At 49.6% G+C, this 22,019-nt stretch overlaps 1 protein-coding gene across 2 annotated transcripts in view; it reads left to right on the forward strand.

The window, feature by feature from the left end:
- Positions 1-22,019, forward strand: part of LOC141273040 (glycine N-acyltransferase-like) — a 207,368-nt gene that overhangs the window by 94,569 nt on the left and 90,780 nt on the right. Inside the window, exons 3-4 of one of the 2 annotated variants that reach the window (XM_073684365.1) lie at positions 2,374-2,481; positions 8,387-8,513. In XM_073684365.1, the coding sequence (XP_073540466.1) occupies positions 2,374-2,481; positions 8,387-8,513 (235 nt within the window). The remainder of the gene's footprint in view (positions 1-2,373; positions 2,482-8,386; positions 8,514-22,019) is intronic. The other variant, XM_073684366.1, reaches the window with a different exon arrangement.

The following is a 22,019-nucleotide window of genomic DNA, read 5'->3' on the forward strand; positions in this document are numbered from 1 at the left end:
GTGGCTCTTCTATAACTGGCCTGGCATGATGTTCATGTGATGTCAGGTCGGCTAATCAAAAGGAGAACAGAAAATGCAGTTAGAGATAGGAGATGATTATCAGAGCTCCTATCCAGTGGTCACAGATTACTGACCTGGCCACTGGACTGGGTCCTGTGAATTGATTTGCACCAAGTCTAGTCAATAAATAATGTAACTGTAGCAAACACAGCTCACACGTCTGTCCCAGAAGGTCATCCCCTTGGAGAAAAGAACCCTCACTGACAGACCATAGTAAAGTCTAAAGCCCCCGTCTCATATAGCGAGATCGCTAGTGAGATCGCTGCTGTGTCACGGTTTTGGTGACGCAACAGCGACCTCACCAGCGATGTCGCTATGTGTGACACTTTGCAACGATCAGGCCCCTGCTGTGAGGTCGCTGATCGCTGCAAAGTGCCCTGGACCATTTTTTGGTCGTTGCTCTCCCGCTGGTCAGCACACATCGCTGTGTGTGACCAGCGGGAGCAGCGATCAGGCTGGTAACCATGATAAACATTGGGTTACTAGGGGCACACGCGCACCTAGTAACCCGTTGTTTATCATGGTTATGAGCCTGCTAAAGTGAGCGGTAACCTCCCGCTCACCGTAGCAGAGTGGTAACCATGATAAACAACGGGTTACTAGGAGCGCGTGTGCCCCTAGTAACACGATGTTTACCATAGTTACCAGCCTGCTCCTGCTTCAGCAGGCTCGTAACCAGGAGCAGGACATCGTGGAAAGATTCTTTCCACGATGTCGCTGCTCCCCTGATCGTTGGTGAGCCTGCCTGTTTGACAGCTCACCAGCGACCACATAGCGACGCAGCAACGATCCCTGACAGGTCGTATCGTTGTCGGGATCATTGCAGCGTCGCTAAGTGTGACGGGGCCTTAACACATGTGTATATTACTTTATCTGCTGTCACCAAATACATATTAGGTTCCAATGAGACTCCAACTAATCAAAACGTCTGTCGCATCTCTGACATACAGGTAGCAGGACAAGTGTAGCACCCTGAGGACTCGGTTGCTACAGGGGTATTGCACCTCGACCCAGAGGTGTGGTATTCCACTCCCGGGTAAGGATGGAGTGTGGGACTGAGCTCAGTAGGCTGCATGCACTACATACATCCCATTTCCGGGGGACAGAACTACGGTACTCCCACCAGATAAATGTGCAGGTACGACAGCGTCTGTCCCTGGCTGGAGTGGGAGGGGGGGTGGAACATCCCAGTAGTGTAGGGGCAGATAGGGGAGGGGCTCTGGGCATAGAGGTAGGAGCCCATTGGGTGCTAGTCACCTGGGCTCACACATAGAGGGAGTATATAAGGTGGGCACCATCTTAGATCAGGGTCAGTCAGTCAGAGAGTCCAGGAGAGTTCAGAGAGGAGCTCAGCCAGGAGGGCTGACAGGGAGCTGTGGCTCCGGCTGGGCCCAGCTCCAGAGCCAGGCCTGAAGCAGAGAGGAAGAAGAAAGGCCCAGAGACGCAGAGCCAGAGGGAACCCTGAGATCCCAGAATTAAGCCAAAAGGGTGAAGGGTTGGCAGAAGAGGGCACCGGATCCCAAGCTGGCAGAGGCAAAAGTAACCCTTAGCCAGGAACCGGAGGTCGTGGTCAAGCTTTGCCACGACCCTCACCACATCCACCAGGAAGGCACACCAAGAGTAGGGTCAGGAAAGCCAGAGAAGGTTTTGCCACCAGGAGGCCCAAGTGAACCGGACAAAGGTGGATCCCTGGTGGGGACGGCCAGCAGAGAGAGAGAGAGAAGGGAGCTCAGGACCACGCTCCGGAACTGCCTGGGGGTTAGCCGAGTCCCACACCTGGTGAATGCAGCACGGCTCGGGTGGTCACTCAAGGCCAGAGTGACTGAAGGAACACCAGTGAGTAAAAAACCCTGAAACTGCATCTCACGTCTCTGACTCTCCTTTCTGCACTATCACTACCCCCATCATCCGCACCAGCTGCCCTGAGGCCATACCCCTCCCGTTGGGGGTTATACCACCATCGCTGCACCCATACTACCGGCCTCAGCGGACTGTTCTGCAGCGGCGGCCTTGTGACCGCAAATCAACTGGTGGCGTAGTCGACACTTAACAACATCTGCAAAGACTGCCACACACTTAGTTTGACACCCTGGGCACGGACCGGTTCACCGCCACGAGGACTACTACCCCTGTCAGATCCGGCTCCGGGTATCCCCTGAACATGGCCCAGGGGGCACGTCACAAGCATTTAACCATTGGCTTTAATCAATATATTTACAAATTGGGTCAAATAAAAGTGTTAACCATTAATTAGCATAATAAAAATTGCCACCTGTATTTGAATACTAATCTGAAGCCTTTTCCTTCTTGCAGGTGTGTGGTGCTTTGCATCATGTTATCGACCAAAATCCTTTCAGACTCCAGGTTCTGGTGGACCAGTGGCCAGACTTTAATTCTGTCCTATGTCGCCCACCGATGGAAGTGAGTCTTAAAAGAGATATTTAGAGCCAGATTAGGGTTGATGAATGCCCATAGAAAATGGTCCTTTTTGTTTTCCTTATAATCTGAAACTAAAGATATATGAAATAATAATAATTTTTATTTCTATAGCGCCAACATATTCCGCAGCACTTTACATTTTAGAGGGGACTTGTACAGACAATAAAAGACATTACAGAATAACAATAATCACATAAATCAACAGATACCAGGAGGAGAGAGGGCCCTGCTCGCAAACTTACAATCTATGCGAATGAAGTTTCCGTTTAATTCTGCATCCTTCAGTTGAAGGATTTTACCTTTAAAAGCTAGATGCATTGTTTCAGAAATAGGTACACAGTAGTCCCGTACTGCTTCAATTGGATTGTGTCCAGCACTGAAATGAATGGAGATGAACTGCAATATCAGACACAATTTATGGACAAAAGTGGCGCTTTCATTAGATAAAATCTGCCTTTAGATATATGTAGAAAATATAAGATTCAGAATTAACCACACTTTCCCCTATAGCTCTATTAAAGCTTTGGAGTTTCTCTGCTCAGTGTTGGGATATAGGTTGCCACTGTATAAAAGTAAGAATAAATAAATAAATGGACTCCTTAAAGGGAACCTGTCAACAGTTTTTCCCAATATAAATTACAGCCAGCAACTTTAAGCCCTCTTTTACACCATTCTAGAATGCTGTATGTATGTCCCCTATCGCCTATACAAGGCACAAAAAAGCCCTTTTATTATGCTCCCAGACAGCGAGGTCTGGTCCGATTGGCATCTCTGGTCTTGATCTGGCGCTTCCTCTCTTTTTTACAATCAAAGTCCTCGTTCCCCGCTTCATTTGGATGACACGTCCTACATCATCCACACAGTGACTCACACAGCACTCCTGCATACACACACGTTTCTCTGTTCTGCTGATGGCAGAGCAAAGTGCTGTAGTGCACATGCACCTGGAAAGGCCAAAGAGCGCTTATGACCAGAGGCGTAGCTAGGAGTTCAGCTCAGGGGGGGGCGAAATATCTGAGTGGGCCCCTAACCAGGTAACCGTGTATACAACTATGGTGATGAACCCTGATCATGGATATAGAGGAACCTCAGCAGATGACTGTCCTGTTACTGAAAATAAATCTCTACACAAAGACCAACAGTGGTAGATACCAGTCCTGCAGACCATACAAGTAATAACTGTACAGGTATATATAGTAATTACATCTGACTTTCTTTCTGGTGGAGTAGTTCATTTTCCTGTCTTTCCCATCTGGCCCAGACCGACATGACAACTTCTTCCAGTCCAGCCAGGACTCGTCTGCAGACATTACAGCACAGAAACATTTTACTACTCATATTTCAGGCACCGTCTCCATCTATTCCCAACCTGCACAAACTCCTTATCCTGCTGATACCCGAATACTGAGGCACTGCTGCCGTATGTGTCCCTATTACTGCACCTGCTGTGTAGTACAAAACCAGAGCTCCTCTTAGTTCCTCACAAAATAATACCCACCACTGTGTCCCTTAAAAGTATAATGTCTCATTTGTGCCCTCTAGATTGTAAAATTACTCTCTTGAAAAGATTAATGCCCTGTGCAAATACCCTAGAAAAGTGTCCACATTTTGCCCCTTTGTTGTTTACAATACTCTGAGTGCCTCTATAACAATAATGCTTTTAGTGCCGACTAGACATATAATAGTGTCCACTGGGTCCCCAATATACAGCTCCCATATATACAGTATGATGGGTCCATAGGTCCCCTATACACAGAACCACTGTCAGTAGATGAATACAGCACTACAGCCACATATACATCCCTCATATACAATAAAAGTCCCTATAAACTTCGGCTCTATAAGGCACTTTTACCTTTCCCTTTTCAGCAGCAGGGTGACGGAGGCAGCAAGGTGACAGTCACAGTAGGGAACCAATGGCAGAAAGGTGACTGCCTCAGCCGATCAGTTATGGGTTGGTACATTTGTTCACAATCAGGACCACGGTCAGTACATGAATCCATTATCAGATCCATTGTCAGTACATAAATCCAACTTCTCCATACTGTGCCAAAAGCTCTCACCTCTCCATACTGTCCCACCACACTTCCATCTCTACATACTGTGCCACCAATTCTCCATACTGTCCCCCACGCTCTCACCTCTCCATACTGTCCCCCCACAGTCCCATCTTTACATACTATGCCCCCAATTCTCTATATTGTCCCCAAAGCTCTCACCTCTCCATACTGTCCCCCCACTTTTCCATACTGTGCCCCCATTTGTCCATATTGTCCCCCATGCTCTCACCTCTCCATACTGTCCCACCACACTCCCATCTCTACATACTGTGCCCCCACTTCTCCATACAATCCCCTCATACTCCCACTTCTCCATATGGTCACCACACGCTCCCAGTTCTCCATCCTATACCACTATTTCTCCATTTTATCCCCTATGCTCCCACTTCTCTATACTGCCACCTCACTTCTTCATATTGTACACCCACTTCTCCATACGATGCACCTACTCTCCCATTTCTCCATACAGTCCCACCACCTCTCCATAATATCCCTCACTTCTCCATATTGTCCCCCCACTTTTCCATACAATCCCCCCACACTCCCACTTCTTCAGATGGTCCTCAGATGCTAATAATTCTCCATCCTGTTCCCACATAGTGTCCCCTACTCTCCCACCTCTCCATAGTGTCCCCCCACTCCTTCATTTTGAGCACCCATTTCTCCATATGGTCCCCCATTCTCCCTCTTCTCCATATTGTAGCAAAATGTGTCCATATTGTCCACCCACCCCCATGCTGCTTCCTCTCACAATGTTCCCATCTGCTTCATAGTAACAAGCACCGACGACGCCTCCTTGCCACTCTGCAGCTCACTCTGAACTGACAGCAGCAAAGTGATGAGGTCAGCAGTGTGCGACCTCTTCACTCCACTGCACATCGGGGCGGGGAGATAAGGAGCGCTCCCCTCCTCCCGGCGCTGCAGTGTTGCTCAGATGTATTCACTTGTAATAGATGTGAGTACAGCTGAGCACAGGCCAGGGAAAAGGGAGCCAGCAGCGAGCAGCATGCTGTGCAGCCCTGGCTTAACCACTTAACCATATCAGAGCGCTGTGCACTCCGATATAGTTAATGGTAGGGTAGCTCCGGGTGGGCGCCCTGAGGTGGGCCCCCCTGAGCACGGAGCCTGGGGCGACCGCACCCTGCTTATGACCATAGGTAAATGATGTGCACGACAGTGCTTTGTACTGCCCTCGGCAGGGCAGAGAGAAGTGTGCTTGCACAGGACCGCAATGAGGGACACTCTGTGGATGACGTAGGATGCACCATCCACATGAAGCCGGGAAAGAGGATGGTGATCGTAAGAAGAGAGAAGGCGCCGGACCAAGACCAGAGACGTTCATCGAGCCACACCTTATATGTACAAAGTTTTATAATACAGAATTAATATATTATTGTGTATTTGTAATTATAGTCAAGAGGAAAATGGGAACCTGTCTGGCTGCATCAATCATACACTTTACGTAACTACCATCCACTGTACCTGAAAACGAGATGCTGCAGCTTCCCCATTAACTTTTCCGAATGCACCTAGAAAGGAGTTTGTTCAGTACTATGCTTTGGCACCCTGCTTGTTGCCTCTGACCTTAAACAAAGCTCAGTGCTTGCATCAATCATACTATACTCACAAACATTTCCCTGCAATAAAAAGGTTAAATAATATATACAACATGTAGCGATGTTTGCCAGACTCATTCATAGCTCCCAACCGTCCCGTTTTCCTCAGGACTGGCTCGCTTTGAGGGCTCAGTCTAGAGTCCCATCACGGCTCAGCTGTTCTCCCGGCTGTGGAGGGTGGTGGGACGGGTTGCCACGGTGGAGCAGCGGGCACAGGTAGTAGCCGGCTACCACGTGTGCCCACTGCTAAAGAGAATTAATATTCTCCTTAATAGAGCACACTGTCAGTCGCAACCGCCGGCTTCCTGCAGCAGCTCCGTGATCCTGTGTTCCCGCTTTTAGAGAGAATGAATATTCACTATTCTCCACTCCCATGGGTGTGGAGAAGAGTGAATATTCATTCTCTTTAGTAGGGGGCACACAGGATCACTGAGCCGCAGCAGGAGCTGCGGCCGTGCTGACAGTGCGCGCTATTAAGGAGAATGACTTTTCACTCCTCTCCACGTTCATAGTCCCGGCTTGGAGAGGAGTGAATATCCCCGCAGCTCACCTCAGCATCTGAGGGCTCATGGCAGTAATGTCATGCGCTGCTCAGGTGCTAAGATCAGCTACTGACAGACAGGACGCAGCGCTGGAGCAGAGCAGAGGGGAGGAATTAATGTGAGTAGAAGTGTTTATTTTTTTCATGTGTGCAGTGATGGGGGGCCATGTATAGCAGGATTGTATACCAGGATTGGGGATGATGGAGCCATGAATACCAGGATTGGGTCTGAGGGGGCCATACATACCAAGATTGGGTTGAAAGGACCATGCATGCCTGGATTGTGGATGAGGGGGCCATGCATGCCAGGAATGGGGATGAGAGGGCCATGCATGCCAGGAGTGGGGATGAGGGCCGTCTGCTGAATGCCCCTCATTACTAGCACCCGTCTGACAACTCCTCCTGCCAAGGGAGATAGAAATGGTAAATGAAGGTGGATTGGGGTGTGGTCATGGGCTTGACCAAAATTTGCTGCGGCGCGCTACCCATGACACATAATTTGTCCCACTTTCTTTTCTTCAAAAGTTGGGAGGTATACTCATTACACACATAAGGGTCTTAAGTTAGGCATTTCAAGCTGCCCAATTACCCAAAGAGCCAGCACCCACAAGTAATAAACAGTAAGAACATAACATTCTGTAACATAGCTAGTTACTTCACTGAGTCAACTCCATAAGCACATGAAGATTGTTTTTCTGAAAGGGGCTGAGTTGGTACATCTCTGCTCAACCCAGTTACAGACACACTCATATGGTGCACCAAGTAGAGCGCAAAGACAGTCATACAATGCACAGATCTTGCCTCAGGTTGTTCCTCTTCCAGTTTGTGGATGAAATAACACAGTTTTTGCTGTGACAAATGACAACTCATTTAAAAAATTTAAATTTAGAAAGCCTCCTGTAACATAGCTCTGTTTATGTGCTGACACATAAAACCCTGTATTATCCTTGGTCACAAACCAGAAGAAAACCTTCCTGGGGCTAGAGACTAAAGGTGTCAACCCTAGTTTATTCATTTCAGGACCCCAATTATAATTAAAACAATCAGCAGGTACATATATGTCAGTGTGGGCTCACCTGAACAGATTACAGTCCTTTCTTCTGGAGCAACCTTTACACACAGAAGTACGGTCCTACCCATCTCGGTGTCACCTTCAGCTCGAGCTACAGCAGCTTCTAGCGCCAAATAAAAGTGTTCAACTCCATGTACAGTTCGCACTGAACAAGCTGCAGCTTCCACATGTTACTCTGCTGCTCACACATACTACTCAGCTTTCCTAGCTGACCTGTGCAGTCTCCATTCAGAGAGAAGCTCTGGCTTGTCTCTCTTCTGGCTACAGCTACTTTTTGGCTGGTCACTCACCAGCTTCAACACACTCCACTCTGCTTAACCCCCAGCAGACTGGCTCAAAGTTTTCCTGGTCCTTAGTCAAAGCCAGTCAGGTGCATCTATTTAAGACGTGCAGTGCTAGGATTTAATCCAGTCCTACCTCACTTTGTTACACTGATTTTCAAGTGATAATTTCATTATATCTATGTATTGCTGACAGTAGTAGAGCAAAAAGAGCAATCTACCCCTTTGTAGCTAACCCCATCCATCAGATTACCAATAAGATGTCCCTGACTATAATCAATCAAGTATGAAAGTACATAAAACTTTTTCTTCCATAGGAAATGAAAGACCCCTCAGATCCATACACCAACACATATTTTCTCTTCAGTAAAGACCCACAAGCTTTGCAACAATTCCTTGAAAATCCCCAAACTGTGAACTGGAAGCGGAAGTTACAGATAGAAGGTAATGGTAATCTTGATAATATACAATTTGCAAGGGGAATATCAGTTTGATTGTGGGTGATATCACTATGTGCCCCAAAGCATTTAGGGTTAATAATAAGTAAAATGGTGTTGTAACGACAACAGCAACTAGTCAGTGGCAAGCCTACTGCAATGGCAACTAATCTACGCAACTACTATGGGTCCTGCTGTTGGAAAGGACAAGATTTTATCAAAACTGAAAGAAAGGTAGGCAACAATTCTCAAATATAATGGGGTTTTAAATAGTAAAAACCTGGTTAGTTTGAAATAATCAGGGTAGAACCTCAGAATAGGGCAGGATAGAGAAAGATCATAGCAATGTTCTACTTACAGTTTAGTAACTCCCTTAAATGCAACCTGTAACCAGAAAAAATGTTATTTACCTGCAGATATGGGGTTAATCTGCAGGTTAATAGCATTATTATGCTGCCCGGCGCCTGCACTTTGCCTAACGCTGCAGGGAGAAAATTAACTTTATTCTCTCCAGCAGCGTTCCCGTTTCAGTCACGGGGCGCAGCCAACGCTGGCTCAGTCACCGCTCTGAGTATACAGAGCAGCAGCTGTAACTGCATCCCTGGCCCTGACTGACAGCCGGCCCTAATACAGAGTCAGTGTCAGTCATGGCCAAGTCATGGTTTCAGACCAATTTTTACAATTCGGACCAGTGTCACTTTATGAAGTAATAACTCTGGAACGCTTCAACAGATCTCACTGATTCTGAGATTCCCAAAATTTGTTGTGCAATTTCTCCTCAGCACGCCGATAACCCACATGTTGGGGAAAACCACTATTTGGGCGCACGGCATGGCTCGGAAGGGAAGAAGCACCATTTGACTTTGTGAATGTAAAATGTGCTTGAGTATTAGCGGATGCCATGTTGCATTTGGAGAGCTCCTGATGTGCCTAAACAGTGGAAACCCCACACAAGTGACACCATTTTGGAAACTAGAACCCCCAGGTGCTTCACAGAAGTTTATAACATTGAGCCATAAAAATTAAATTTTCACATTTTTCCCACAAAAGTATTTTTAGCCCCAAAATTTGTGATTTCATAAAGGTAACAGGAGAAATTGCACCATACCATTTGTTGTGCAATTTCTCCTGAGAAAGCCGATACCCCATATGTGGGGGAAAACTATTGTTTGGGCACATGGCAGGGCTCAGAAAGGAAGGAGTGACATTTTGGAATGCAGACTTAGATGGAATGGTCTGCGGGTGTCATTTAGAGAGCTCCTGATATGCCTAAACAGTGGAAAACCCCCACAAGTGAACCCATTTTGGAAACTAGACCCCTCAAATGCCAGAACCACAGGTCCTCCATAAGAGACCCCATTTTACAAACAACTACACCTCTCAATTAATTAATTTAGGGGTGCAGTGAGCATATTGACAGCACAGGTGGATCACAGTGAAGAAAAAAATAATTAAATTTTTACCACTAAAATGTTGTTTTAGCCCTAGATTTAAAATTTTCACACTGGGAAATGGATAAAAATTGCACCAAAATTTGTCCCACAATTTCTGCTTAATGTAGAAATACCACATATGTGGCTGTACAGTACTGCTTAGCCATACGTCAAGACTCGGGAGGGGCGGAGACTATTTGGCTCCTGGTGCGCAGATTTTTCTAGAATACTATGTGGACTCCATATACAGAGCACCTAACTGCTAGAATAACAGAATCCCCCTCTGTGACCCCATTTTGGAAATGATACTGTGATGCCTCCTTTGTGGACCCTGTGGCTTATTGACTCACAAGTAGTGTTGAGCCACCCCCGTAGTGTTCGAGTTCGGTTCGGTTCGTCGAACACCCGTGTGTTCGCCGAACTGTTCGTCGAACTGTTCGTCGAACACCTTCGAACACCGTTAAAACCAATGGCAGGCAAACAAAAACACATAGAAACACATAGAAAACACCTTCAAAGGTGTCCAAAAGCTGACAAACTGCTCAGAAGACACAACTAACACATGGAAAAGTGACAAGTACATATAGTCATGCGAAAAGAAAAGAGGTGGAGGAGTAAAAGGAGGGGGAGACACAGATATAGGCATGTCATGCCCTTCTAAAATCCAAAAAGTGAGAAGCCGACACGCTCAGTCCGCTCCTGCCCGTGCCACCTCCGTGTCGCCGGGTTTGTGCCAGAGCCGCGGTGAATCCTGACGGCCAGCCCCGCTCTCCCAATACTGGTGCCTGTCCGCTGGTGGATCGAGCGGGCCCACCTGTGGTGGAGGCAGCTCTAAGCTTTTTAATTTAAATTGTCTCTCTAATTTGAATAAATACACTTTAAATCCATTTACAAGGATCTATTGGAGGGCAAGTCTCATGCCAGCAGCCGCGTAATTCCAGCTCCAGTAGCGTCCACTAAAGCTGCTGCAGTTAAAAAGCTTTTATAAGGATCGAGCTCGGCTGTCCACCGCAAGGCATCCTACTGCCAGTCCGAGCCCCTATGCCTTGGGGTGCCTCCTGATGCTCTTCACTGAGTATCCCGTGGTCCCGAAGCATTTCCTTTGAAAAAATGAAGTGTCCAAACTACAGGTGGTGTAGCTTGCTTAACAGCCGGGATAATCCGCTGACTAGCAGACCCTGCTACTAGGCACAAAGTATTTCCTGGGCTAGATGCAGTTAAAAATTTGTAATTAGATACTCTCGTTGGATGCTGAGAAAGCATTCCATAGAGTCTCCTGGCACGCCATATATGATTCTCTTAAAAAGCTTGGGGTAGGGGTCTAGGGGACCCTTTTATAGCCAAAATCACGGCCCTGTATCGCAATACGTCACCTAGGCTGAAGATAAATGGAACTGTAGCACCCTGAGGGCTCGGTTGCTACAGAGGTATTGCACCTCACCCAGAGGTGTGATATCTCACTCTCAGGTAAGGATGTAGTGTGGATCAGGACCCGACACCTGCATGCATTACACCACATTGCCGTGGGGCAGGGCGACCAATATGCCCCTGAGATGGGCACGACAGTCCCTGTCCCTGGCTGGAGTGGGGGGAGGGAACACTGAGGAAGGGGAACCCTGTAGTGCAGGAGCAGGGAGGAAGCAGTTCCTGGGTGCATTGAGAAGGGAGTATAAAAGGTGGGCACCATCTTAGTTCAGTGCAGAGAAGTCTGAGCAGAAGTGGCAGGGAGCAGGGGCTCTGCATGAGCTCTGCTCCGGAGGCGGGCCTAGTAACAGAGGCCCAGGCCTGGAAGAGGGAGAAGGAAGGAAGAGGAGCGGAGAAGGCTCCAGGAACGAGGAACGAAGGGATCTCAGGGGTGCGGACGGGCGAGTCGCCACCGCACGCCCGAATCCAACTGCGTGGAGGGGTCAGGCCAAAGGGGGAGACCGGTCCCCGAAACTAGTGGAGGCAGGAAACGACCCTCAGCTAGAAACAGGAGGCTGTGACATTTTATGTGGCGCAGCCCCTCGCTACACCCGCTAGGAAGGCACCACATAGGGTCAGGGAAACTGGCGCCAAGTTTACCAAGAGGAGGCCCGAGGCAGCCGGACAGAAGGGTTGGTAAGAAAGGCCAGACAAAGGACACACAAAGGGGGTCCTGTGAAGCACTCCAAAGTTATCTGGGAGTTGTCTGAGCCCCTCACCTGGTGAGCACAGTACGACGTGGGCAGCCGTTACCTGCAGACGTGGTCTGGATAATAAGAACTGTGAGTAAAGGCCGTGGACTGCATCACTGACTCCGTGTCATTACTGCTGCTGCCCTGCACCATCACCCCCATCCTCCGCATACACTGCCCTGAGGCTATACTCCTCCCGTGGGGAGTTATGCTACGCTCTGCTGCACCCACAACACCAGCCTCAGCGGTCTGCCCTGGAGCGGCGGTTCACTCTGACCGCAATCCACGGGTGGCGTAGTCGGACATTTAAACATCAAAACCACATAAATAGTTCCGCCACTGGTTTGACCGCCCTGAGCCACGGAACTGGGTTGCCGCCACGGAGACTACAACCACCAGCATCCACCAAAAAGGGTCCGGCTCCGGGTGTCCCAAGGCCCAGGGGGCGCGTCAGAACATTTTCATCACCTTTCACAATCACCAATGGGACAAGGCAGGGATGTTCTCTGTCCCCTCTCTTATACATCCTAGTGACGGAGCACCTGCTCTCATCAATTCGCCATAACCCCAATATTAGGTGGATTGAGGTGGGAGGCATCGAGTACAAGTGCTCTCTATTTGCTGATGATGTCCTAGTATATATCACTCAATCACATATATCCATCCATGCTGTTATGGCTGAAATAGATCACTTTGTTACATGGTCAAATTTTAAAATCAATGCAGCGAAGTCTGAGGCCCTCGATGTCTCCCTCCCCAAATCCATATAGGATTCCATCCAGTCCAACTTTCCCTTTGCCTGGCCCTCACAGGGTATCAAATACTTAGGAATTCCTATTCATAGAGACCTCTCCCATCTATGTTATCTTAATTTTGGGCCCTTTATTGAACAACTCCATACAGACCACGGTTGGCAAGTTAGAACTGTAAGATTCACTACGTGAACCACTGGTGTTTTGTGGAAAAGCACATGTACACGGTGTTCCAAATTATTATGCAAAAAGTGTTTAGGAGTGATAAGGGAAGAATTTGTTTGTTTGTCAGTTAAACTCATTGATGGTGATGTGTGTCAGGGCTCTTTATATCACTGTAAGCAATTGCAGACACCTGTGCTAATTAGTTTGGCAGGTGTGTCCAATGAAAGGCAAGACTACTTAAGAAGGCTGTCTCACATTATTAAGCAGCCTACATTTTCTGCCAAAATGGGAAAGAAAAAGGATGTGTCGGCTGCTGAGAAGCAACAAATTGTGGAGTGTTTAGGTCAAGGCATGACTACAATCAACATTGTGCGATGATCAGGATGAAGTGTCTTGGCAATCAAGAAGTATGTAGCTGATTCACAGTACACACGTGTGCGTGCTGATAAGGGCAAATTGAGGACACTTTCCTACAGGCAATTACGTCAGGTTGAAAGAGCAGCGGCAAAAAAGCCTTATCATAGCAGCAGACAAGTTTTTGAAGCTGCTTGTGCCTCCAACGTCCCCCGAACAACAAGATGCAGGGTCCTTCAGAGGTTTGCAGCTGTGCATACGCCATCCTGTCGACCTCCTCTATCCACTTCACACAAGCAGAAACGGCTCCAGTGGGCCAAACATTACATGAAGACTGATTTCAAAACTGTTTTGTTCACGGATGAGTGCCGTGCAGCGCTCAATGGTCCAGATGGATGGAGTGGAGGATGGCTGGTTGATGGACACCCCACGCAAACACGGCTACAGCGCCAACAAGGAGGAGGTGGAGTAATATTTTGGGCTGGAATCATGGGGAGAGAGATTGTCGGCCCCTTTAGGATCCCTGAAGGCGCTAAAGATGAACTCCATAATGTATGTGGATTTTCTCAAACAGCACTTCCTGCCATGGTTCAAGAAGAAGAACCGTGTATTTCACAGCAAGATCATTTTTCTGCATGATAATGCACCATCTCATGCTGCACATAAAACATCTGCATCTCTGGCTGATATGGGCATAAAAGGGGACAAACTTATGGTGTGACCCCCATGCTCCGCTGACATCTACCCCATTCAGAACCTTTGGAGCATCATTAAAAGGAGTGTCTATGATGGCGGGAGGCAGTTCACATCTAAGCAACAGCTCTGGGAGGGTATTCTGTCCTCATGCAAAACAATTGAAGCAGAAACCATCCAAAACCTGACAAATTCAATGGACGAGAGAGTTCAGAAGCTCCTTTCGAACAAGGGGTCCTATGTGAAAATGTAACATCACCTAGAATAAAGTTTTGAGTTGAAAACTGTTTGATTTCAGTTTCTAACAACCTGCTAATGCTTATAATTTCAAAAATGACCATTTTTTGGTCTTTATTAAAATTAAAAGGTTGATCGAAAAGTTTGGGGGATCTAAGAGTGTGGCAACCCAGTAGTCATGATTACTTCGAATTCTGACAATATGAGGGTCATGCTGCAGGTAGTGCAGCAAGAAGGCACTTATGTGTCTTGCGCATCTCGGAGCCCCAAAATTATTTTCCGGGCTAGATGCAGTTAAAAATTATTATTAATTTTAAATCTGGTGAAGCTTTAGTATAGATGGCCTAATAGGATCAGTGCTGCACACTGCTTCAAAGCCCAAATTATTTTCCAGTCAAGATACAGATAAACATGATTAGTAATTTTAAATCTGGTGGAGCTTATTATAGATGGCCTAATAGAATCAGTGCTGCACACTGCTACAAAGCCCAAATTATTTTCCAGCCAAGATACAGATAAACATGATTAGTAATTTGAAAGCTTAAAACGGTTGTTAGGGTGATTTTAACCAATCATCAAGCTTTTACTCTCCCCAGGATAACACAGGGGTAGAAAAGTCGTTTCGGATCCATGATTTGTTCATCTTTATGAACGTGAGTCTGTCTACATATCAGTGGAGAGCCGCGTGCGCTTATCTGTCAGCACACCACCAGCAGCGCTGAACACACGTTCAGACAGAACGCTGGCTGCGGGGCATGACAAGATCTCCAAGGCGTAAGTGGCTAGCTCCGGCCATTTATCCAGATTGGAAGCCCAAAAAGAGCAAGGGTCCAGTGACACAGTCGTGGCTTCAATGTTTACTTGGAGATACTCCTGTACCATCGTCTCTAGGCGTTGACTATGTGTCAGACTTCTTGTCTCCTGTGGCCTTGCAAAGGATGGGCTAAAAAAGTGGTGAAATGATTCCGCAAAATTGATGTTACCAGCAGATACTGTGGTTCTGTTACGGTTTGAGTGCTGAACACTTGACGGTCCCACGGTTGGCAAGTTGGAACTGTGAGATTCACTACGTGCACCACTGGTATTTTGTGGAAAAGCACATGTAAGATTCTGCAACAGTCTCTGCTGATACTCCTGCATGTGACGCGCCCCTGGGCCTGTGTCGCGCTGCGTTGCGCACGCGGGAGCCTACCCGGAGCCGGATCAGTGGAGGGTTGTAGTCTCGTGGCGGTGACCCGGTCCGTGCCCAGGGAGTCAAACTAGACGGCAGTCTATTAGTAGTAAATAGTTGAGGACTACGCCACCCGTTGAGTGCAGCCAGGGAGCTGCTGCTGCAGGGCAGACCGCTGAGGCCGGTGGTAGGAATGTGCAGCGTGATAGTATAACCCCCAACGGGAGGGGTATGGCCTCAGGGCAGCCGACGTGGATGATGGGGGTAGCAGGAACCACTCAGAGACGGTACGGTGTAGTTCAGGGTCTTTACTGGTAACAACGACAGACCCTCCCGGAGTACTTGCTAGCAAACGGGGCCTGGTCAGTCTTTGAGCAGATGGGATCTCCCCTGGTCAGGCGTAGTTGTAGGCCTCCCAAACTGACTGTACTCTTCTGGCTACCTTGCTAGAAGCTGATGTAAGTAGCCCACGTCCCTGAGTGTACCGTGTGGTGCTCACCCGTATGGCCGGTGACTCGGGGCCTTCTAATGGCTTCCGCTCCACGATGGCGGTGCTGGTCCCACGCGTGTGACCGTGCCTTTGGGCTTCTGGGCCAGAGGACCTGAAATCCCCTGCCTGACGGATTCTGCTGCTGGGTAGGAGTTAGTCCCCACAGCCTCGGACTCCGGGTCCGGTAAAGAATCTTCTTGGTCAGGGCGAACTCTGCAGCTGCCAGCCCCTGACTCCTTGTAACTCTGCTGTTTCCTATGCTGCTTCTTGTCTCCACTCTCCTTGTCTGACTCACCCTGCCTCAGCCCCGGGTTTATACAGGGGAAGTTCTTCCCCTCCCAAGACTGGGCAGGAGGTGTGGCATGCACAGGATCCCTGACCAAAGGACCTCCCACCTGCTCTCAGACATAACATTACATTACTGTGGAAAACCAGACCCCTGGGGTGCCACATTCCCCCCTAGTGAAATTTAGTACTCCGGGACTAAACACATTTAGAAAAACATAACAAGGCAAAAAACATTAATAATACAATAAGAAAACATATAAAGATGGTTACGGCGTGTCCGCAACCGGGTGCAGTCTCTGAAAGAAGCAAGGTGTCCATTTCACCAACACAGGGAGACGTAACCAGGTAGGGGTCTGTCCTACCCCGAGTCCTTAACAGTCTCTAGTCCATCCTCGGTTACGCTCCAACTATGTACAAGGATTCCCGGTAAATCCACCAAGGTTTCCTAAAAACAACTGGAAACACAAAATTATACACAAGCAACAATACACAGATAAACATAAATAAAACTATTTTTACACTTCAAATTCTCCAGCGTGCGGGTAACTGGCCTCTAGTGGCCCTAGTGGACCTACGGAGCTGACTGTCTGGCCCTGAACTACAGGGTGTAGGAGCTGTCAAGGGTAAACTGGGCAGCTGTCTACCGGCTCTTTGTCTCACTAGGGGTACGGCAGGCTCACTATAAGCAGAGGGTTGATTCTCCTGTTCTACTCGTGTGGAGTCTTCTGCCTCCTGGACCGGCTGTTCTTCCAGCTCTACCCGTTGCTCCGTTGGTTCTTGGGATGATGGTTGGAGGAAGGTGAGTACGGGTACCACAACTGCACCATTGACTTGAGTCCAAGACCGAGGGAAGTCCCCGAGCACGGTACTAACCATATCTTCCCTTTCTCCCACGGGTCGATGGTCTTCTTGTTCCTCTTCAGGGTTCCTCAGTTGTTCGGGACACTTCTTCAGGTGGTCCCGGGACACAATGGCTGTGGTTCCCCCTCCGTCTTTACTGATGGTACAGACCTTCGGGTTCTCGTGGCTTGAGGGCAGTACGATGTACGGGTCCTTCTCCCACTGGTCATCCAACTTGTGGAGCCGTCTTTTCCTCTTCAAGACCTGCTCTCCGGGTACCAGGGGAACAGCGGGAGCATACTGGTTGTAAGTCTTCTCTTGTCTTTCCCTAGCCTGACAGAGACTTCGCTCCACGCTCTCTTGTACTCTCCGGTACTGCTGCTGCCTCTCTGTGTCCCAGTCTGTTTCTGGTGAAGTGTCCTCAGGTGTCAGGACTCCCATTTCCAGGTCAACAGGTAACTTACCAGGTCTCGCCCTCATTAGGTAAGCCGGGGTACAGTTGGTGGAACCTACCGGGATGTGGTTGTATAGGTCCACCAGATCGGGCAACTTCTCAGGCCACAGACTGCGTTCTTCCAGGGGCAATGTTTTTAGAAGATCCATTACCACCTGGTTCATTTTTTCACAAAGTCCATTAGTTTGCGGATGGTAGGGTGTCGTCCTTATCTTCCGGCAGCCATACAGATTGCAGAATTCCTGGAAGACCTCCGCTTCAAAGGCAGGTCCCTGGTCCGTCAGCACTTGGTCCGGGTACCCGTGTGGACGGCAGAAGTGCTGCTGGAAGGCTCTAGCTGCTGTTTGAGCCGTTAAGTCCTTGACGGGGACGACAACCAAGAACCGGGAGTAATGATCCACGATGGTTAACGCGTAGACGTAGCCACTTCTGCTTGGGGTCAGTTTTACATGATCCAAGGCTACCAGTTCCAACGGTTGCCGGGTGACGATGGACTGCAGGGGAGTCTTCTGGCTGGCCCGGTCCTTCCTTCTCAGATTGCACGGGCCACAGTCTCTGCACCACTTCTCGATGGTTCCCCTCATGCCTACCCAGTGGAACCGCTCGCGCAGCAGGAACTCCAGCTTTTTCCACCCGAAGTGTCCAGCTCCGTCGTGGTATGCCTCCATCACCATGGCTGCGTCTCTTCGTGGCACCACTACTTGCCAGAGTAGTTCATGCGTCCGGGAGTTGACCATTCTGCGGCACAACTTCCCCTTGTAAAGGAATAGTCGACTCTTCTCCGCCCATAGTTGTTTGGCTTCCTCCGGAGCGTCTGGTTCAAGGCGAGCCTCCGGCCGAGTCAGCATCTCCTTCACTAGTCGGACGGCAGGGTCGCTGTCTTGCGTTTCCGCCCAGTTGTAGTGGGGTAAGGGGTTCAACGTAGCAGCCTGCTTACCCCTTACCCGGTGGGAATACTGGATAGTCCCATGACGGTGGAACGCAGGGAGTTCAACTTCTTCCAGTCCCTCCGGATCTTCTCCTTCGTCCGGCAGGTTGGGCATCCTGGACAGGGCATCCGCGTTAGTATTGGAGCGTCCTGCCCGGTATTTGATTGTGAACTCGTAGTTGGACAGACGGGCCATCCACCTCTGCTCCAGGGCACCGAGTCTTGCCGTGTCCAGGTGTATCAACGGGTTGTTATCCGTGTATACGGTGAACCGGGAAGAAGCGAGGTAATGCCTAAAGCGCTCGGTGACTGCCCATACCACGGCCAGGAACTCTAACTTAAATGAGCTGTAATTCTCGGGGTTCCTTTCGGTGGGTCGCAGTTTTCGGCTGGCATAGGAGATTACTCGTTCTCTCCCCTGCTGAATCTGGGACAGTACGGCTCCTAGCCCGATGTTACTGGCGTCGGTGTAGAGGATGAAGGGCTGGCTATAGTCCGGGTACGCCAAGATTTCATCCCCCGTGAGGGCCATCTTCAGCTGGCGGAAGGACTCCTCTTCTAGCTCTTCCCATTTGAAGGGCGGCTTCTGGTTCTTGGCCTTCCGGGACTGGCCTATCAGGAGGTCCTGCATAGGCGCTGCCTTTTTGGTGAAACCGGGAATAAACCTTCGGTAGTAGCCTACCAACCCTAGGAACTGCCGCACTTCTTTTACGCTGGAGGGGCTTGGCCATCCCTTAATTGCGGTGATCTTATCGGGGTCGGGAGCCACTCCGTCAGCGCTCACCACGTGTCCCAGGTATTGCACCTTTGGTTTCAGGAGGTGACACTTGGAGGGTTTCACCTTTAGGCCGTAACTCGCCAGAGCTTCGAACACCTCCGCCAGGTGTTTCAGGTGGTCCTCATAAGTTTTGGAGTATACGATGACATCGTCCAGGTACAACAGGACCGTCTCAAAGTTTCTGTGGCCCAGACAGCACTCCATTAATCGTTGGAAGGTTCCTGGGGCGTTGCAGAGTCCGAACGGCATGCAGGTGAACTCGCTAAGTCCCATCGGGGTGGTGAATGCGGTCTTCTCCCGGTCCGCCTCTGCTACAGGAACCTGCCAGTACCCGCTAGTGAGATCCAAGGTAGAGAAGAAGTTAGCAGATCTTAAAGCAGCCAATGACTCCTCTATCCTTGGTAAGGGGTACGCATCCTTGTGTGTGATACGGTTGATTTTCCGGTAATCTACACACATCCTCATGGTGTTGTCTTTCTTTTTGACTAAAACTAGTGGGGCTGCCCAGGGGCTACAGCTATCCCGGATTACCCCAGCCTCCTTCAAGTCTCGAAGCATCCCCTTGGCGTGTTGGTAGTGTGCAGGGGGTACGGGTCGATACCTCTCTTTTATGGGAGGATGATCTCCCGTGGGGATGCGGTGTTCTACCCCCTTGACCCGCCCAAAGTCTAACGGGTGTTTACTAAACACTCTCTCATACTCTTGAACCACCCGATAGACTCCTTGTTTCTGATGTGAGGGAGTGGAATCAGTACCCAAATGTAGTTGCTGACACCAGTCCTCCATGTCTTTCTTAGAGCCATTACCTTCCTCCGGGTGAGATGGAGGCAAGGGTTCCACAGATTGTATAGAATTTTGATTAGTGGTATATAATTTGGCTAGCGTGGCATACCGGGGCAGGTACACTTCCCTCTCCCCGATATTTATTATGCGAATGGGCACCCTCCCATGGCGTACATTGACCACCCCCCGTGCTGTCAAAATGGTGGGCCTACTGTCTGAGTAAACTGGTTCCACCATTGCCTGGTAATCTCTTCCTCTCAGACCAATAGCTGCCCGGCACCAAATCATCATTTCACTTTTTGGGGGCATGGCAATAGGAAAAGGGTCACACATTCTTACGCTACCAATCTCACCGCCGGAGAGTTCCACTTGTTGCCGTTGCATCAGTGCCCGGATCTCTTTCTGGAGCACCCGCTGCTCGCCGGAGCTGGCGTTCTTGGCAACCTGCTGTAAAAGGAAAATCACCTCTGCAAGACAATTTTCAATTACGTTAGTTCCCAGAGTTATTTTTGGGTGACTCTCATGTTTATCAATATCTACAATGATCAGTCCCTGTGCGGCCAGTTCGACTCTACCGATTTTGAGGGCCACCTCTTTAAATCCGATCTGTGGCACGGGCTGGCCATTGCTGGCGATGATACTCAAGTCGTCGTCAGGGTAGTGGGTAATATCCGAGTCATTCCAGTACTGCTTGAAGAGCACGTACGGGATGGTGGTGACCTGTGACCCGGTATCCAGTAGGGCACTCATGGGAATGCCATCCAGTACCACAGGCAAGACTGGACGTCCTCCCACATATCTGTCGCGCCAGTTCGATGGGCCTGGTGATCTTTTTCCTGGGGGTTGGCCCTCTACCCCAGGTTGTGCCCGTTTAAAGAACAGTACCTTTCCATATGTCCGGATTGATTGCAGCGGCGGCAGATGGGTCGTCCGTCCTCGCTGTATCGGTCACTGGGTCTTCCTCTGGCCGGTGGGGTCCTCCTTGGTCGACGCCACGGGATGTCCTCCGGTCCGGATGCCAGCTGGATCTTCCCTGGGGTGGAAACCTGTAAAGACTGCACAGTTCGGGTTAGCGCAGCAACGCTCTTAGCTAGCTCTTGGACCTGATGGTGTAGGTCTGGAGCCGGGTCATTGTCCAAAGCCTGCGCATCAGCTCCCACAGGCCCTGCTGACAAGGGCGCCGCCTCCTGGTAGTAAGTGGTAGTGGGGCGTCTGTGGGTCACAACGCCACCTGGTGCCGGTTCTCGGAGCACCCGGATGGCTCTGTCCTTGAACTGTGCAAAGTCCAGATGGGGATCCTGTAAGGCCATTGCCCGCAACTGGGTTCGGTGGGCATTGCAATATAAACCCTCTATAAATTGTTCAGTCAACAGCCTGTCCTCGTTTCTCACCCCATCAGGGTCGGTCTGCTTTATGGCCCTCAGGGCCTCTTGTAGGTTTAGTGCATAGTCCCTTATACTCTCATGCGCTCGCTGCTTGCACCCGTAGAATCTAAGCTTAATCTCGGCTGAGGTGCGGGTATCAAAGGTGTCCTTCAGCCGGGTTAGTATCCCTGCGACAGTCTTCCTCCCAGGTGGCCAGGATTTTACTTCCCTTTTGGCTGCCCCGGTTAGTTGGGCCACCAGGATGCTCACTTTTTGCTCTTCTGTGAGGGGGTACACCTGGAAGAGGCTATCCAGCTTTTCTCTAAAGTCATGCAGGGTATGTGACTCCCCTGAGTACTGGGGTAGCCAGGCTGCTCCCGGGATATAGGGCATGGTGAAGGGCATAACTGCAGCAGCGGTAGCGCTGGCGGGGGTTGGGGCAGTGAAGCTCTCCTCCGTATCCGACATCTTCCTCCCCCCTAGTGGACCGTGGCCTACCTTGCGATGATCCTCTTCCGTAGGCCGCGGCTCCGCAGTGGATCGTCAGGGTTGAGGACCTTCCGTCGCGCTCCTGTGACGTCGGCGTCTGCTGGGCTCCTTCCAGGACCTTACGCAACGTCCGGACGT

The sequence above is a fragment of the Phyllobates terribilis genome, unplaced genomic scaffold, assembly GCF_046119375.1.
Source record: "Phyllobates terribilis strain yellow unplaced genomic scaffold, ASM4611937v1 Scaffold_5__5_contigs__length_657084704, whole genome shotgun sequence".
NCBI lineage: Eukaryota > Metazoa > Chordata > Amphibia > Anura > Dendrobatidae > Phyllobates > Phyllobates terribilis.